At 56.9% G+C, this 19,107-nt stretch overlaps 2 protein-coding genes across 2 annotated transcripts; one reads left to right on the forward strand and one right to left on the reverse strand.

Moving 5' to 3' along the window:
• AMZ2 (Archaemetzincin-2) lies at positions 1-1,428 on the reverse strand (the record flags this gene model as incomplete). The annotated part of the gene is made up of 1 exon (XM_036646116.1): positions 1-1,428. One exon carries the CDS (start codon positions 1,426-1,428, stop codon positions 1-3), a length of 1,428 nt encoding a protein of 475 aa, XP_036487977.1.
• Positions 1,429-15,432: 14,004 nt separating this feature from the next.
• On the forward strand, positions 15,433-17,167 carry CGCS363_v014268 (uncharacterized protein; the record flags this gene model as incomplete). The annotated part of the gene is made up of 2 exons (XM_036646117.1): positions 15,433-15,814; positions 15,873-17,167. The coding sequence occupies 2 exons, from the start codon at positions 15,433-15,435 to the stop codon at positions 17,165-17,167; spliced, it is 1,677 nt and encodes a 558-aa protein (XP_036488182.1).
• Between the last annotated feature and the right edge of the window lie 1,940 nt (positions 17,168-19,107).

Genomic DNA, 19,107 nt, shown 5'->3' on the forward strand with positions numbered 1-19,107 from the left:
TCAAAACTTCCTGTCATCAGCATCAAACTGCTTCATCCTCTCCCCAAGCCATCCCCAATACCCAGAAAACATCCCAACCCCCTTCCACCCTTCACAAAACGCCCTCATAGCCTCCATTCTCTCCTTCTCAACCTCCCCCTGCCTCCCCTCAACCCACCTTCCCCCCTTCCCCCCCTCCACAACCCCCATCTCCCCAAGCCCATACAAAACCCTCGCCTCGCAGACAGGACACAAATAAGGCGGCTGCCTCGCGTCCTCCCCTAACCCCGCGGTGCCCTGCATGACACAGGCATAGTACACACAATGATCCATCCCAAAACAATGCCCCAACTCATGCGCCGCCGTCCTCGCGACCCGCGAGAACCACAACCCCCTCTGGTCCTCCTTCGTCTTCGGCACGACAACCCTCTTCGCAGCACCAATCGCCGCGCCAAGTGCCGTGTGCGGCTTCTTCTTCAGATTAAGTACCGCTTCACCGTCAGAAACCGCTCTCCCACCACGTTTCCTCTTCCCACCTCCCTCCTCCCCATTCTCCCTCTCAAACTCCTCACAAAACCCCTCCACAAACCTCGCACAATGCGCCAGCGGCCACATATGCCCAACCTCCACCCCAAACGCCAGATCCAGCACCGGCCTGTACCTAAAACTACTCACCACCGAGATCCGACTCCCGCCAAACGCCCGGCCACAACAAAAGTCGTCCTCCTCATCCTCATACAGATCCTGCGCGACCACCAGCACGCACGCATACGCGTCCCGCGGCACCTCCCCCATCAGCGCGTCCAGCAAATCGCTCAAATTCAACTGCATCCTTGCAATCTCATCCTTACTCGGCCGCGCCCGCACGCCCACCACCGTCGTGTCGCCCGTCGCCAGCCCGACCATGTCCACCTTCCCCCCGGCCTTCCAGCGAACGAACCTCATCGGAGTGGGCAGCAACTTCACCTCAAGGGGATAATAAAACGCCGCCAAGTACCCCATCAAATCCGCCGTATCAGGATGCTGCAGCCGCGGGAACTCCGCCGGATCAACCAGGTCCTCGACATCCGGCTCCGCCCACTCCCGCATGAACGCCGCGGTGTCATCGATCCGCGGCACGTCCGCGACGTACAGCGTCTTGCGGTCGTGCGTGATCGGGTTGCGGTACCCGCCGTTGATCCACGACCGCAGGCTTTGCGGGGGGTACCGCGGGTGCAGGGCGAGCTCGTCGTCGGGGAGGACGAGCGGGCCGGGAAAAGTGGAGGCGTCCGGGGCGGCGACGGGGCGGGGCGACGATGCACCGCCGTCGGGGACTCTCCCGGAGCGCGTCGTTGCAGCGATGCGTTTGTCCACGGGCACGCGCTGGAAGCCGGCGGTCTTTCGGCCGTAGTCTGACGCGTCGATGAGGACGGTCTGGTGGGTGCATGCTTTCTTTTTTGCGGGCGCCATGGTGGGAGTTGACGGTGCAAGTGTCAAACGTCCGCCGGTCGCTGGGCGAAAACGAGAGACAGACTTATACGATTCCTTCGCATCCCATATCTACCGAGACGTTCCAGATTCTGTGCCGCAGAATGAGTCACAAGCACGCATAATCACCCCGCCGTGAATTCCAGGACCGAAGAGGAGTGAATTGTTTGATGAAGGGGCTAGTTTGTAGCTAGAAACCAGCAAAACCCCGCTTTCCGCGCTGCTGCCTACGATGCCTAATTCAAGCCACTGGCGGACGATTTCTTCAGCCTCGCATCCTAGAACTATTCCTGTAAGCACCAGCATCGCTTCTTGCGAGTCGTGTAATTCCAGGCTGGGTCGTGTTGACACTGCCTTGCACTAGGCTGACTCGAAAGTCGTGCGGCTCGCCTGGAGGTAAACACTCGTCCGGATCCTCGATATCCTTCGAGCGCACCCAACTTGCCACTCGCCCGAATGAGTCGCCCAGTCCGCCCTCACATCCAAAATCAACAACGAGCCCAAAGGAGCAGAGGCATACACCCAGAAAGCCTCTTGCATCACTCGATCCAAGCAGACGTGCCCCGAGCAGGCCTCCAGCCTTGACATCAACGCCTCTGCCTCGGCCATCCGCGGACGACGGAGCATGTGTCCCTCCAATGCAGTCCAGAAGCACAGAAGAAACGTCCCTTACCAGCCTTTCCTTCCTGCAGCCCTGCTAACACGAAAATGACGCCGTCAGTCCGTCTGCCCTCTTCACGCTCGGCCGGGTCTGGCCTTCTTGCAGCCCTGCACTGTACTGCACCTCGCCACCGCCTTAACCATGCCGTCGCGCTTGCGCATAACAAACCGGCATGGCCCCTTCAGACGATCCGCCCGCAACACGCAGCACAACACCATACGCGCGCTGATCCCGCTACCACCGCCGCGGTACCTGCATCCCGCATCCGCGAAGGTGACGGCCGGCCGGATATCCCCCAATATCACACACCTCATCACCGCCGTGCATCGTGGGATAATTATCCCACAAACCAATATCACCGCGCCCGCCCGCTCATGCCCCCCGACGGCCAGCGTCAAGAACATCGTCAAAAGCCTTGCGCGACGCCATCGCTCTCCCGCCCGTGATCTCTGACGCGCCCCGGCCCTCCCGCGACCGCTTCGCGATGGTTGACGAATGAGATGACGCCACACATAAGGACGTTGTCAACGCCCAAGCTAACAATCCAAGACGAAAACCCCCAAAAAAGAGAAACCTCGCTTCATCTGCCAAATTGAGCCTGTACAGTCGTCAACTTCGTCAGCTTCAAATCTCTCTCGTCGCGCTGCGAAAACCATCACTGTCGCAAAACTTCGTAAACAAAGAAAAAAGCCAACAGCATTCCTCCCCCACGTCAGGCAAGGTTCACAAGTGAAACCAGCCCGTCTGCCCCGGAATCCCACCTCCGCGAACCGCGACGTACCAAAGCGCCTAACCTCCCACCCTTCCGCACGCCCCCCACGGGGAATACTCCAGATGAACTCCCCGAAAATAACGAACAGCGACTCAGCGAGAACACATCAAACCTTAGCATCCTCTCATCGCGAAGCGGGCGCAACTGTCAAGGCTCAACTTCGCAGGGTCTGCTCGTGCTCTGTCTTTCCGTCCAAAGGCCACTGCTGCATCCGTGACGAGGGGACATGGTTTACCGCTGGCCGCACACGTGGTCCAATGGACAGGTGTGATGGGCGGCAAGGCAGCGCGTGGAAGACGTCGGGAGGACCTCGTCACCTCGGCACGCTGCGCGCCTGACATGGCGTTGGGCATCCTGTGCCGTCCGCGGATTGCGAGACCGGCGCGTGTCCATGGATCGCGACTGCGACCAGTCGCCGATAAGTGGGAGGCCAGCCCCGTATGATATTGAAGCCTTACTTCAAAGTTGATATGGCGCGACCTGGAGTAACATCGCCGGTCGATGGTTCTCCCATGGTCCCAGGTCATCAAGTGAGCCCTGCTTCCCATCAGTGCACCGTACCCCGAGATGGTGGTAGATTGCGCAGATCGATCCGGGGTCTGGTGTGTCGCAGCCAGCACATCATCGCCGGACTACACTGGATAAGGTCCTTATCGCGTGTTGACGGGCGATCATGGTCTAAGACCTTTGTGGCGCCGAGCCTTTGCATCACAACCAGCGTTCTCGGGACCGAATGGTCCTGGCGCCAGTCCATGCTGCCACGAGGTTCGCGGGGGTGTAAGGTCAGAAGAGCCTTGCAGGTACGTGTGCATCTTCGCCTCTTCGCGACTTCGCGGGTACAAGAGGTCTGCTCTCATGATAATGGGCGGGAAAAGGCGTAAGTTGACTGCTCTTCGTGTTCCGCCTTGACTTTGTCTTTGCAGCGCAACACTTAGTTTCCACTGGTGTTAATCAAAGCTCTTTGCGGCTGCAAACCGGCAATACCAAGCTTGAATGACTTTGAAGGGAGGAAGGTTCAATTTTCAGAAAGCTTTAGGCAGCCTTGAAGATGAGAAACCTGATGCAGGGCGTTCAAAATGTTTCGGTGTCGCAGGAAGATTGTCTGAAAAAGCCGCGATCTATTTGCGGCTATCTGGTAGCCTGTTTCCGCATTTGGAACCGCCGTGCACTCGAGATGGTGATTGAAGATGGGCGCTGGTGCCTCGAGCCCCTAGGAGCATCGTGCGGCGTGCGAAGAACAATTCTCCCCCAGATGGCCATGCCGCACCATCGCGGATGGCTGGCAGACCATGGCAACGGGCCATATCAACAAGCGCACGACCGAATCGACGGCAGGATGAAGCCCGCCGTCCCGGACTTGGTGCGGTCTGACCTGGCCGAAACCACCGCTTCAGTGCCAAGAGACTTTGAATGACTGAAGAATAGCCGCCATTGTCTTCTGTGGCCGTATAATGGATGGCTTCAGGTTACCCCAAAAGCCTCAAGCCAGCACAAAGGTAAAACGCCTGTTTTCGAAGCACAGTATCCGCCATCTTTAACAGATCGTAATGGAGTACGTGGACAGCCGGGAAGTCTTTCCTCATCCGGGGATCGAACAAAGACCAAGATCTCAAACTGCTCGGTGCCGCCTCAACGGGAGGCTTGCGACCGTCGTCTTCGACCTCGTGGTGGCCACTTCCCTGGCCCAAAGATAGCATCAGTTCGCCGCCACAGGGTCATTAACTTCGGGCACCATCGGCAACGGAGAAAATTCTGACATTTTCTGTTGAGAATGGAACACCGACGTGGCTTGCCGCTTGCCGCTCGACGGACTGATCGCTATGTGGCTGCATCCACCGATAACTTCGAGAAAGAAGGCTGCCGCCTCAGACTTTTCCACCGGCGACGATCAACTGTCAAAGGTAGCAAGCCAATGGGTTTCTGTCCGAGTCGAGACCGGTCTGAAGGCGATGTACCGCAGGGCTACATCATCCCGGGGCAAAAACCGATCAGCGTCTCTCAGAGGCTCTGCAACTTTACGTTCGACCGACGCAGCCTTGGAGACCGGGAGAGTAGGCGCTTGCAACTTCACATGCGAGTAAGCATTGCTGGCAATCAACGATGGGCCGCAATGCGACGGCATCGCCGTAACAGGAAGTATGCCCTGCACAGGATAACGTCGCCGGCCTTCCGCTGAAGCTCTAACGCGCGGCCAGACTGCGGATGGTCCCCGTCACCCGTCTCTTCCCTTTCGCTTCCGTCTTCTTTGCAGGTATTTTGCAGGACTGACGAATGGCCGGCCGTGTTAACCCTCCATCAGGGCAGGGCTAATGCAAGGGACACAAGACCGAAAAAAAACCTCACTCCCGGTCATTCGTCGGGCTGGACACATCGACTCAACAAGTGAGTCGCCTCTGACGCTGCACACCATCTTCCAGGCGCGATCCTGCGCCAGTCAGATGCAAGTTGGAACCGCAATCGTTCGCGTGAAGCCAAAGTGGGTGTACCGACCCTTGCAAACTCGGTCGGATTCCAGGGCACCCAAATGCAATTTCTGCTCTGCTGAACAAAAGTGCCAAGGATGGAAAGTTCAGTACAGCCCGGCAGACTATTGCTTCCAGTGATGAAAACATTTGCGCCAGTCGATGATGACCCGTGTTGGACAACTCCGTCGAGATGATTTGCTCTCGTATTTTTCAAATCTAGGCACAAGCCAACGGGCACTGGAGAGTGGAGCGAGGGTTTGACCCGCAAAAGTGAGCTTCGTTATGATCATTATGTGATCACATCTCAACAGATCGTGTCGGCACTGGATGTCGTCAGATCCGGCTGGGTCATGAGGAGCGCCCCGATCTCGCTGACCCCTCCTGCCCTTCATCGGCGTGCTTTACTCAAGACCGGCGGCTGACGAGAGAAGGAGCCTGAGAACTCAATCTCGGCATGTCAAGATGCCTGTCCCGCTACAACAGAGTGGAAGGATTCGTCCCCACACCGAAATCCACCGCCCGGCCCAGATGAAGTGATCCGGGGTAGGAAAGCATTCGATGCGCTACGGCGCAGCAACAAGATTTTCCATCGGTTCAAGGGTTTGGTCGCAAAAAGTGCCAGATGGGGATTTCATGAACGGCTGCAGATGCAGAATCAGGTTTTCAGTGACAGGCCTGCATAGGTAAGCAAGCCGTGCAGCTCCAGGCATCTTGTCAGCGAGACAAATGTCCGGCATGCAATGATGTTGAGACATGTGGCCCAAGACCTTGACCAAGGAACCACGTACCAAGAGGCCGTTAAGTGAAGTGGCCGACGGATAACGGGCGAGTCGCCAACTGATGATTAGCCGCCTAGCGAATGGCCTGCGTGTGCAAAGCAGTGTCTGGAACACCTGCGGTGACAGAACGCGCTCCGAAGAAGACACCCATGCTCTGATATTGACCAAGGTAGCTTGTGTTGGATCGAGGACGTCCCTTCAACCGACTGTTGTGCGATTGCTGGCGCAAAGCTGATCCATCAATACACAACGGGTGATCAAGAAAGCCCAAGTGACTCGATCCCTATGCCTGTGTAAGTGGCAGGTTTGGGGACGCAGAGACGGTTAAAGTTGACCAGTTTACATCGCTGGCCTGCCTCTAGAGGTTACACGCGCGCTGTGTGACAGGGCCTTCTGTCAGCCTCGAGGACCAGACGGATGCAGGAATGAAAGGCGAATCAACATCCCGGGGGCGTAACCGCACCGCCGCCGGACGTGGTCCGAAGCGAAGTTAACAAAGGCGAGCTCCCCGCACCGGTGAAGTTTGAGCAACTCCCCGCACTTCGTGCTCCCTCGCAAGATATTGATTAGAAGTGCAGTCCCGATTTGTAAGACGGACCTTGTCACATATTGTGCGACCACTTGGATAGGGAGAATGTGATGCTATTGTGATCCTTGGGAGATGGATGCGGGGGATTTTGAGTTGCTCAAAGCGTAGAGAATCGTTCACGTTGAGGCAGGCGGTCCCGGCCCCACCTGCAAGAGAGCCGCCTTTCGATTTCGAGGCTGAAGTAGTCAGCTACACGACTAAGGCCTTGCTTTGTGTTACTTTCAAGCGCCTGTAAGTGCTGGAAAGTGTGGGCGCTGGCTTCCGCGATTCCACGAGGATACTAAGAGCGTGCCGAACGATTCGGGATACGTCCACGCGGCAGGTTGCCGGTCCGGGAAAAGTATGTGTTTCGAATTGCTCTTTGACGATGTCCATCGATCAGATGGGGAATGGTGAAATTGCCAGCTCAACTCTCGATGTTGTCTTACCCTGGCCGTGGGACAGAGCAGGTCTAGACAGACGATGTGACCTTGATGCCGTCATGGTGGTGAGCTGGGCTTTCGAGTCAAGTCTCTCAGGCCGCAAGTCCCCAGGCGTCGAAGAGTCTGCAGAGTTTGCAAGACTCAAGCAGTGACATTGATTCAGGAACAGGAAGTGATCGGCAGAGTCAAAGTCGTCTTTAGGTTTTTCTGCCAGTCATCCAATTGGGCAGAGGGAAAAGAAAGAGAACTGTTGAAAAATGGGGATGCTCAGGATGACCTGTGTTGCCTGTCCATGCACCCGTTGCATGCGCAGACTGGGTTGTGGCGATGCAGCTGTAGACGACAGTCCCAGGGCGACTTGTGTCATTCGTACTCCAGTACGAACCGCCGAGGCTGAGCAAAGTTGCGACTCAGCCCAGAGTAGAGGCAGTCGGAATCTAACTCATCATCAGCCCAACCGGTCAGCTGCTCCAGCAGAAGCGGCGCATAGTAATAAGTGCAAGTGGTGCCGGCCTTACGCTGATGGTAGCACAAAGGATCTGGCGCCATTGCATCTCTTGGAGGCTCCTAGAGGCGGCACCAACAGCGAACCACAGCGGCGGCTCAGTAGGACTCAGGAGCTTCCGAGCTGTTGCACGGGGAGTTTGTGTCTGGCCCGCTGGCAACAGTGAAGCCACAGCATGTCGATGTCGCTGGAAAAGCTGTCTAGCATCCTAAAGCTCTGACTTTGCAGGGCATGGGTACTCTGTCGGCGCATCGCCCGCATGGAGCAACTCGCCGGTTCCATTGGAGGGGGCGAAATCAGTCCATTCTCCAATATTCTTTCTTTTCCGCAAGGAATCGTGACAAGCCCTTCCGCTCAGTCCTTTCAATTGACTCGGGACGGCACACAATGGAGCCGCGACGGCCTGGTAGGGGATGTGTGGACACGGCGACCGAGCAAAGAAAAATTTCGTGTCCGCTGTACGGGTAGGTACTGGGCGTCAGAGCCTGACCAAGGCATTTTCTGGGTTGGGCTGTGGCAGAGTGTGGGTTCAGATGACGCAACTGAGGCTCTTAGTCATTCGGATGAAAGTTGCAAGCGAGGCCCAGTGGTTCCAGCTGGAAGACTTTGAAGACCCAAGCATCGATATCGTGGAGTGATACGGGGAAGGCTGTGAAGAAAACCCACTTGCGATCAACGGCCATGTTCTCCTCACAGTGCATTCGAGATTGTGCGCCGGGATGCCCCTAGACTGCTTGTGCAACTCTGTTATGACAACCACTGCCAAACAAACAGTGATCAGACAGTGACGGTGTTTGTTGTGATGCACTGACCTATTCCTAGAAGTTGACAATTGCTGCGGGGTGGCACTCTCTCCACCTTTCGTTAATGGTGGGCACTCCAAAACAGAGAGCCTAGTGGAAAGTGTGCACTCCGGACTTCCTAGCAGAGACCTCTGCGATATCGCAAGTTGCAAGAAATCGCCGTGGTAGCAGTTGCTGCTTTGACCCCCGCCCTGCAATCCAAGATCACGGAACCAGGGAGCAACTTCGTTGAATTCGACGATGGGTGTCCCTTGTAGCCCGGGGGCTGTGATCCCAGACGAGATAGCAACACGTTATTTGTCAATTGGGGATTAGCTTGATCAACTTCGAGTGTTGGGTCCTTGGCCGAATGAATTGACTTGATTGCACCCATTGCCCGCGCAGCTTTCATCGAGATTCCGCTCATAATGTTTTGCTCGGCACATATGTCGATCAGCTCCATATGCGTAAACCGGCTGTGATGATCTGCTCTGTTCAACAGATGGCCCAGGCTTCTTGGGGCAGAGAAGCTGAATGACGTTCGCCAGTTAGAGCAAATGATCAGAGGGATTTGGAGTCATCGAAAGATCCTCCAGAAAAAAACTTCCGAATGGCCAATCAAGCCCAGTTGAAGATGCCCATGTCTAAGTACGAAGGCATGCAATGCCACATGCGAGAAAGTTGATCCTGCAGCTCAACTATGACCGACCGCAATTCAGTCCTTTGCCTCGGCGTTAGGTGTCGCTTGCTGTTGCCCAGAGATTCCGCCCCCAAATTTTCATCGTATCGTTCCATTACATTCCATCGGCTCCTATCCACTGGGACCGGCAACTAGCCCCCAGCAGGAAGGAGACGTCCACCTTCCTTGACATCCACGCCACAGCGTTGCGTTGCCCACCAACCTGGAACAAGCCCGTGGACAGGGCAAACCAGAACACCATCGCAAGGACAACGGCGACAATGAAGAAGGCCGATGATGGCTAAAGTGGCCGGGAAACTCAAAGGCCGAAAGTGGAATGAGGGGCCGCCGGGGCTTTTCCGCTTGCGACGAAGCTCACAAGAGACGGAGTGGCTAGCGGTCGAACCAGCAGTATCAAAGTCTGACAGGACGCGACCTCTAAAGCCGACCTCTTCCTTTTCTCGACGGTGGGGCTACCAAGGCCGACGTCGCCGGAACCAGACTAAGGGCTCAACGGCGGATGTCATGGGACTTTGAAAGTTGCCGCTGTCTGTCTCGACCGTAGTGAAGGCTGAAATTTGGCGATATCCATAGCGAACTTGCAAAGACTCATCGCTCGTTGGTTCAACGCTGGGCTGCGCGCTCGTCTCTGCTGTCATTGTCGCTAGCAGCATGGGCCGCTCTTGGGCTGTGGAGCTCTTCATTGGCGACTCGTCAGCTCTTCCTACTGGCCGGGGAAGCAAACCGAGGCCTGTTCCCTGTGGGGGGTTCAGAACCCAGGCAAACGGTCCAAATTCCGACCGCAAACGTGGATCTTTCCGACTCATTGAAGAGAAAGCCAGGGCAGGACTCACCGATGCGTCCGGATTTTGAGACCGACATCCACATACTGCGTACCGATGCTGCCAAAATGCAGAGCTGGAAGCAATTCAATGCGCCGCACCGATCATTGGGAACTTGAGATGGCAGCACGGAGTGTACCTTGTAGACCAAATAACTGATGTCCGTCTTGTGTTGCTGCAGGTGTGGTCTTCGGATGGCATGGCATTGAGTTTGCCCACCACCAAGAGTCCCGCAGGGAGCTCCAGGCGAGTGACGGTTCGTTCGGACGGGGCACCGTTTGGCGGAAGGCATTCGCAGGCAAGTTGGCAGCGAGCTTGGTAATCCGTCATCGGGCAGTGAGCTCTGCAACGACTTATGAGCGATGCATAAGTTATGCACTGCGTGGTTGGTTGTGCAGCTCCGCCGGTCCGGCGCGCAGACCCATCAGCAGCTGCCGTGTCCATGTCCATGTCCACCGGGCTCTTGGAGCTGGTCCCAGAACCGGCAGAGCGAGAGGTCCATTCAAGTGGGGAGAAGACCAGCCCAGAACACTGAGCGACCCAGCACAAGATGCGGTGCTGGGATACGTATCGCCGACGGTCGACGGTGGTGTACGGCGCATCGCCCAACGCTGCCGGGGCGTTGGAAGAGGTCGCTGTCGGCTCTGTTGTCAGTGGCTGGCACCGCGCGAACGTCTCCCGAAAACCCTGCCCGCCACGGTCCACGGTCCACGGGGATCGAACTCCGAGCAGGGATGAGATGGAAAAACACAAGGGAGGGGGAGACGCTTGGCCGCTTTTGTGGCCCCGGTCGAAGCACCCAGAGAGGGAAAAAAACGTTGAACCTGAACCTGGCACCCTGGGCAGCTGTCTGGCTGCAAGGGAGAGCAAGGTGCCGACCGAGCTGTGATCCCTGGACTCCGCGAGGGAAACGAAACGGATTTTGGGTTAGCGTCCACGGAGACGGAGAGGCGGTGCGATAGCGACAAGCAAAAGCAAATGGCGGAGAGGGCCGATTGCGATGCCAGCGATGGAGACGGGAGGGTGCAGCTGGAGGGTTTTGCAGAGATGTAAGGCAAGGTAAGATGCGTGCGGCAGGTTGAGTTGGCGGCCGTGGTGGTGGTCGAGTGAAGATGGCGCTTGGAGTTGTGTTCGGTGCTGACGATGAGGAAAGAGGGAGGAGGGAGGAGCCGGAGGGCGGGTGAAGCCTTGCAACGTGAGAATGACGAACGAACGCCTGCGAAGACGGACACCCGTCCGAAGACCTAAGGTATCTACGAATACCTACCTGGTTTATGAGGCAAGAGTGACTGACGAAACCGAGCCTGCCTGCCTCTTTCTCTTTCCTGCCTCTGACCTCTTTGGGTGGTCGCTCCTGCCAATTGCGCAACGCTGGGAACAGGCCCTAAAGAAGATGGGGAAAGAACGGCCAGGCATTGGGCAACCCTGAACCCTGCGCTGTTGCCGTTTGCCCACGCTCCCTCTGCTGCTGCTGCTGCTGCTGCGCAGCAGCACGCACCTGCCTTTCTTTTGTTCGCTGCTGTTGCTGCGGTCTGCCTGCTACCTTCTGCACTCTGCACGTTACACCTTCCGCGACCAATAGTAGCCGTCCCCGCTGCTGCAGCAGCGTTGCCGTTGCCGTTGCTGGAAACTGGAAAGCCGCGCCCAGCAGCAGATGCATCTGAGGGTGTGCCGTGTCCAAGATTGTCCTGCAGAAAAGACGGCCGGTTGGGTGCTGGACCTAATGTCCTCATTGATTGACGGGCGAATCTCCCGGCAGGATAATGTCTGAGAAGCCCTGCCAGTGGCATCATCCTGCTTCCTGCTTGCCGTGTGCCAGATGAAGGTGCCGTCGAGGCAAGTCCGGCATCTTGATGACTGCCTTCTGTGCTCTTCAGACGGCGTCATCGTGTAAGGCAATTGGATGGCACACCTAGGCATGGGCGAATACGTACTTGATGGCTTTCGAGTACCTAGGTGCTTTACTGACCTTACGTGCTTCAACCAATGCCCCTCGCTGTATTTCGTGCAACTAGCAAAAGAGTAGTCAGATGCGAGTCAAGCTAGCTGTGCGCACCGCGTTCTGCCGTGCGGTTGGCAGAGCAGTGACGCACACCAGCTGGCTTGAGAATCGCCTCGTTGCAGAGCTACGGGCAGCCATTGCTCAGAAGCTCAAACAGCACGAAGCAGGTTGAGCCGACAACCAACCCACCCCGCGGCGGGCCAGAGACATTTCGCAACTCAAGTCATGCTGACGCTGACGCTGCCACTGTCTTAATCCGTTCCGGTCGTGTCTTGAATGTCGGAACCGGAGTCAGCCCCAGGGAAAGACAACGGCGTCGTGGTCGTTGTCGGGCGCTGTTGGTCCACCACCGAGTGCCGTCTGACTCTGTCTCTGGCTTCTGAAAATTCCGTCCGCAAGAGAATGACGGTAAAGACGGACGGAGGTACGGTACGTACATACAATGCGCCTGTCCCAATCCCACATGGGTTCCCTAAAAAGACGCTCAACACGGACAAGGGAACGTGGCTGCGGCACAACGCACCGCGCAGACCCTGAACGGCTTGGGCCCTCTTGTCTCCTCGGGAAAGACCCAGAGGGCAGCGAGAGACTCGGCGGCACTGGCTGGGGGCAGATTGTCGGTCACAGAGAAAGACATGGCTCTCGTTCGTGGACTCTTGGGGGAGAGGAGCCTGGGAGGGGGAAGACTCCAGCGGTCCAGCGCTCGTCGTGGGCCTCCTCCACTCTCCTCCACACTGCGCCTACCGCTTGGTCGGCGGCGCACACGGACCATCAGGAAGAGGTTTAAGCTATCTTGGGCCTAGGAGGTTGCAGAAGGTTGTCTGGCAAGCTTAACGGACGAGGGGGCCAAAATAAAGAGTCTGCTTCTTTTCTTCTTTGCTTCTGAGACAGCCGAGGCGACGGCGGCGGCGGCGGCGGATCATGAGGGAGGAGGGACGACTCTCAGCTAAACAAAGAAAAATAACAAACAGAAGAGGCTTGCGCCAGTGCAACAGCAGGAGCCCTCTCTCGCACTTTGCATTCGTTTCCGAGCTCCCCGAAGCCGCGGCCTCGAGTTTCCCTCTGCTTCGTATGCAGTTGTCGTCAATGGGGCGGAATTAACTACCAACGGACATGGACATGACTTGTAACTGTGCCTTTTTCATTGTCCACGAGCGTTGGAAGCTGAAGCAAATGACTCCACGTCCCTTGTTCCTCGCCCGTTGCCGTTGACGTCGCCCGCCCGCCGCCGCTCTGTCCATCGGCTTGGCTTGAAGCTGGTCTGCTGTTGTCCTTCTTTCATCTCCCTCGCCTCATCCTGCCGGCCGAGTGTGGGTTCTCTTCATCTTGCCTTTTTCTCAGTGTGTGTCATGTCGTGGGATTGAGGGAACATTGGGGGACGGTAGTGTCGTCGGGCTAGTTTGGCGCGTAAAGAAGTTCGAGTATCCGTACGGATACTAGGTATGTACTTGGGTACCTCGCCTCAAGCAACCTCGGGCTGGACTGGACTGGGGTGATGGGGCTCGTCACTCTGCTGCTTGTACCGTTGTACCTTGCCTTCCAGCGTCCCATTACCCGGGCCAGAAGAAAAAAAAAAAAAAATCATCGCAGGATGCAGGAAAAAGAAAGAACGACCAAGGGAATGTGGGCATGTGCCGCTGTCCACTCCGAAATGGAAAGCTGCTGCCGCTGCACGGCGAACGCAATGTGCCTTCCCAGTTTTACATAGGCAAGTACGTGACCCTGCGGTGCCTGCCTTCCATCAACAACGTGCCTTTCTTCCCTCCTTACCAATCTGCTGCCAAACGGCAACTACGAGTGCACTACGTATTCCATCGTCAACCGAATATTAGAATGGGCAGTCTACCTCTCCTTCCCCGATCCATGTCATGTCCCGCGCAGTTTGCAGTGTATGTACTTCCATTGGCACCTATCTTCACCAGCACCCAGCAAGCACCTCACTCTGTCTCCAGTCTGCCTTCCCCCCAAAGGCTAGCTTCGTTAGGCTGCGGTTTTCAGCAAGGTTTCCCACCAAGCCTTTTTTTTTTTCCCCCATCCTAGCTCCCGGCCTTCATCCATCATCCACAAGAGAGAGTCCAATCCACCAGCAACAGCGGTCCAGCACCAGCACCATCCACATCCACACCCGCGCCCACCACACCCCCCGGTCCCTTCCTCTGTTGTTTCCTACCTTACCACGTCCACACCCCCTGCCCGCACTTCGCTCGGTGTCTTCCCACCAACGAGCCCACATCCACCACGCTCAACTCGGCCGCCCACCCCCCCTGTCCAAAAGCTCACACCCTTGCCCCGTCTACCCTTCCTGCTTTTTTGGCTACTCTCGTCCAGACATTTTCCTCGCCCACCCTCCTTGCGCTGCAAAACCATTTGGGAACCCTCTTCCCGCCGTCCTGTCTTTCCCGTCGTCTCTTCTCTTACAGCAGCATTCCTAGCAAGACGTCGCCAACCGCCAGCCCGCCGCCAGTCGACCGACCTCTTTTCCTTGCTGCTGCCGTCCAACCCAGCAACCACCACGCCCACGTCTCATATATCGTCGTCGACCTACCGCCTCCCGCTTCCGGAATCTGCCTTCATCGCGAACTGCCTCGCCTCTCCGCACCCCGTCAACCGCTGTCATTCCCCTCACGTGTCTATCCTGCAGCAAGACCCGGAGCTACCAGCGAAACTGTCGCATTTGGTCCCGCGCACTCCCGTTTGATTGGAAGAGGAGGACTCTGCACTGAAGGAAACAACAACGCACGCATATACATACATGGTCTTGCCCGCCCCCCCAGTACAAGCACATCCGCGCCCAACCACCACGACCCAAACCGCCGAGGTACCCTGCACCCAAATCGTACACGTGGGACGAGTCACCGCCAAATACACAAACGGTCGCTTGCACTTTCGAACCGCATCATTGGAGAACCCCAGGAGCCTTTCCTAGCTTCCGCACGCAGTCACCGGTCACGACCATCACCAACCCCGGAGGTTAACCTTGAAACATCACACCGACACGTTCTGTGGAAAAAGAGAGGAAATTTGGAAACCAGACCGTCTCGAAGAATGTGGAGGTAGAGAACCGGTTCGCAGGAAACACCCAAAGTGGCGTCAGCAACAACAGAGTACTTACATCCGGTCACAACTCCAACACCCCACGAGAACCACGGCAACCTTACACAACTTCACCAACAACGGCAGAACGGATGTGTGCCTGGCAATGACAGAAGACTAAAACTGAGCACCACATCTTTGCCCGATCTCACAGTCACCGCAGTGTCTATTTTTTTAATCCTCCGCCTACCCCACCACGTCTGCCAGGGTACAACAACACAGCGGCTCCGGCATCGTCATACTCGCTGGGTCTACCCAACCGCCACCCCAAATCCTGACCATTGCCACCCATTGCTCCAACAACAACATCACCAACAAGCATCTCCACCACCGCACGCCTTCCCTAAACGCATCTCTCTGCTTCGGCGGGGCAGCCCCAGGCCACGGCAGACACAATGTCGCCCAGACTCAAGCCTTTACTCCTCCCACAGCTTGTAGAAGAGCGCCGGAAGTTCGAGGAACAGCACCCCGATCTTGCGGAAGCCGAAATGGACCACCAGTATGTCTACTACACAACAAACTCGTCATCATCCGACGTCGCCTCTCCCGTCACCCCAACGTTCTCGACCCGCGGGCATCTCCGCTACTCAAGCTCTACATCATCAATTGACCTCCCGCCAACATGCTGCAATGACAGCCCAGCATCACCAACGTCAACCTCCCACTCCAAGTCCTCCAAGCGCCCTCTTCCGGATGTGCAGGAGGAACCTGTGGAACGTGATGAGCTTGACGAGAGCACAATTCTAGCTGAGCAGTTCGACCTCTACGACTGTTTGTGTAAGTTATTGACCCATGCCTCGTGAGCAAACGGACGTCCGCTAACACAGCGAAATAGGTGATGAGCCATGCATCCACCACGGTTACGAGAGCGCCGAGACGCTCCACAGTGTCTACCCTGCTGACTTCGACATTGACTACGACCTGGGCTTTGGAAGCGACACCGACTATTCTTCGACTTTGGAGAGGAAGCGGACCGGAACCGAATCGCCATTCTCTGGCTTGGCTACCCGCATCGGAACCCGCTTTCCTCAACTGTCTCGGTGGAAGTCTACAAAGCGGTCGCAATTGACTGCCTCGCCAACAACTGAGCTGACGTTTGAGACTGCTCACCCTGTCACCTCTAGGGCTGCGTCGAGCCGATCGTCTTCACTCTCCGGGCCCTCCCGCCACATGAACGAGCCCTCGATCCCTACCCCTGCGACTTCGTTTTGGGAAAGCAGTGAGAGCGTGGATGGCCCCGCTCCCATTGACATCGAAAAGGCCAACGAGAGGGAAAGCATTGAACGCGACCGCGCACTGGCTTCGACACCTCTCCTCCCTCCTCTCCTCAACACGCCTCCAACCGAAGTCCCGCAGCCTAGCCCTCTCCAGTCTCCCACAGTCGCACCGACCATCCTGTCTATGGACGTTCCCTCAACTCAGTCATTGGCCCACGTTGTGACACCCTCTCTCAGCACGAGGCCGTCGGTTTCCTCCTTCCGCCACGCTCAGTCGAGTCAGGAATTGCCCATTGGCTTCCCATCCATCTTGCAAGACCATGATGAGTGGTCAGACCGGCTTGGTCACGCGAACTTTAGCATTGCACCTCAACCATACGAACCTGAAGAGGCCAACATGGAGTCACTCCGTCTTCTGCGCGCCGACTGGGAAGCAGCTCGTGTTAACTACACCAAGCACCTCGTCCGAACCGGCGAGAACTACGGCGAGACCTCCAAGATCTACGCTCTCACTGAGGCAAAGTGGTCGGAGATTGAGAAGAGCTGGCGCGCTTTCCACGAGCAGACAATGGAGCGCATTGTCGCAGGCAGCAAGGCCAGCGCTCAGCGACCTGAAGCTCCCCGCAGCCGAAGCCGTGGGCGCGGTCGCGCGGGCAGCGGCGGCTCTGCCATTCTGCGCCGCCCCACCAACGACGATGTCTTTGCTAGTGAGCAGTGGCGGCGTTTGGAGGACGGCCTGCCAACCACGATGCCTCGCCTTGTCGACGCCGAGGGCAAGTTCCCAGAGCGCGGAGACGAGGACATTGTCGGACCTATGGAGCGCGACACGAAGATGATCCGCGCTGGAAGCGAGGAGCGCAAGAGCAGTCGATTCTGGCGCAATCTGGCTGGAAAGGTTGGCCTCCGAAAGTGAGGCGACCTCCAGCACAGGTCCTCCTCAATACAGATCCTGAAGCTGGGCACTTCAGACGCGAGCCCAGGGGCTCGCTGATCTGCTGTTACGATTAATGCCCTCGAAACAACGATGACGATCATAGGTCGCTGACATCGGCGATCTCTACTCTTTTTCAACGCTTGTTCTTTACGAGATACCCACCTTCGTCACTCCTTGACCACCACGCCTCGACTAGGCTACGTTTCTTACGACACCTCACGAATCTCGCGTTGTTTTTACGATCTTTCCTTCACCTAGAAAGGTCCCCAGTCGGACCGCACCAAATCTTATTGTCTTTTATCTATTGTCTAAAAACCATATTGTCTAGAGCAGCAGAGCGCCCTTGGCGGCGCTTGAGGCCTGTAGATACTCTCCATGTCACTGGGAGGAACATATGGAGCCACTGGGAGGTGTTCAAAAAAGGGAGGCAAAACGATCTTAGACCTGGGGGAAAACCCAGCCGGAGTTACAGTCCAGGCCCACGGGAGAGTGGCTGCCTGTTGTTTTGTGGATTTACTCGGCGTACCACAGGAGCGAGGCTTAGTGCTACGGTTGGACCGAGCCCGGCCATCTTGTACAGAGTTGTTCTTTCTTGAAAGAGCTCGACTGCCGTTGACAGGCAATCGAGCTCAGCTGTGCCCGCTTTGGTCACAGCCTCCGGTCTTGCGCCGAGAGTGTTTGTAGTAAGAGCCTGCAAAATGGCCCAGAAATAACAAAACTACTTGATAATCACCTGCCTCGTGTCTCTTCTCATGTGAATCATCTTTTCGTATCGACACTTGTTCACACCATCTTCTTCGCCCCTCGTATGATGAGCGTCGCTGCCTTGGTCATGGTAAGCACGTCGCGGTTGGGGAAACACGACATCCCAGTCTCTACCCCAACCCCTCACTTGCCAGACTGCCTGCCTGTCTACCACCTCCAACGCGTCGCGATCGCGACAGAATGCAACGTTGTCGATCACCCAGCCGGCGGCTGTTAGTTTTACTCTCCGAGGGAAAGGGAGGGCTCAAGCACGCCTGCTCTTCCCGTGTTCTCATCTGCCGCTGACAGAGCTGCGCCCGCATTGCAGCCGGCAGCAGCGTTTTTGTCCGTTCCGTGAAAAGCGGAGGACGGGGGTTGGAAGTGCCATATGCAGCCGCGACGTGTACTGGCGCGGGAGTGTATAGGTTGGACGTCCTGGAGTATAGGTGGGCTTTTCCATTCGACGCCACGTCTGTTTCAGACGCGGGTCGCCGTGATTTTAGCTGGAGGGACGCATGAGGCTGAGGCTGATGCGGGTTTCCCTCTCTGACTTGCCGTCTGTGAGTTGTCTGGAAGCCTTGTGTGGGGGGACTGCACTAAGTGGCGGCGCAGGATGAGAATGAGGCGTTTTGGGGGGATGCGGAGGGGGAGGGGGATGGCTATCGGCTGGCGGGGCAGTGCAGCCAGCGCGGGGGTTTCGGGGTTGGGAGAGAGGAGGGGGTTTTTCGATTTGGATGAGACTGGTGTCATGCAGGTCGCCGCCGTCTTTCTGAGGCTTTCCCGCGGGAGAAGACGAAGGGTTATCGGACTTCGGGACGGACCTTGCGGATGTGGGCTATCCTTTGGATGCGTTGTGCTTCTTGCATCTTCGGGACGGATGTGTATGCTTGAAGTTGTGGTGTTTTTCTGAGAAATGAGATGTGAGCAAAGATGTTCAGGTCCTGCTGAGGGGGGGCCCTCCATCGGATGCGACGGACGGGAGGGTGCAGATGCTAGGCGCGGTGGCGCCGCTGCGAGGGCGGGAAGTGGGCTTGGGCTGAGTGCGTTTGATGGCGTTTCTATTTCCGGCTTTGGGGTGTTTCGGATGGGGATTATCGTAGATTATCGGAGATGGGTGGTGGGCTGGGTGGTTTCTCAAGATGCGGGTGAGGGCACTGCGTCTGGGCCGGGCCGGG

This window comes from Colletotrichum siamense, assembly GCF_013390195.1.
Source record: "Colletotrichum siamense strain Cg363 chromosome Unknown KSG_Cg363_contig10, whole genome shotgun sequence".
Taxonomy (NCBI): Eukaryota; Fungi; Ascomycota; class Sordariomycetes; order Glomerellales; family Glomerellaceae; genus Colletotrichum; species Colletotrichum siamense.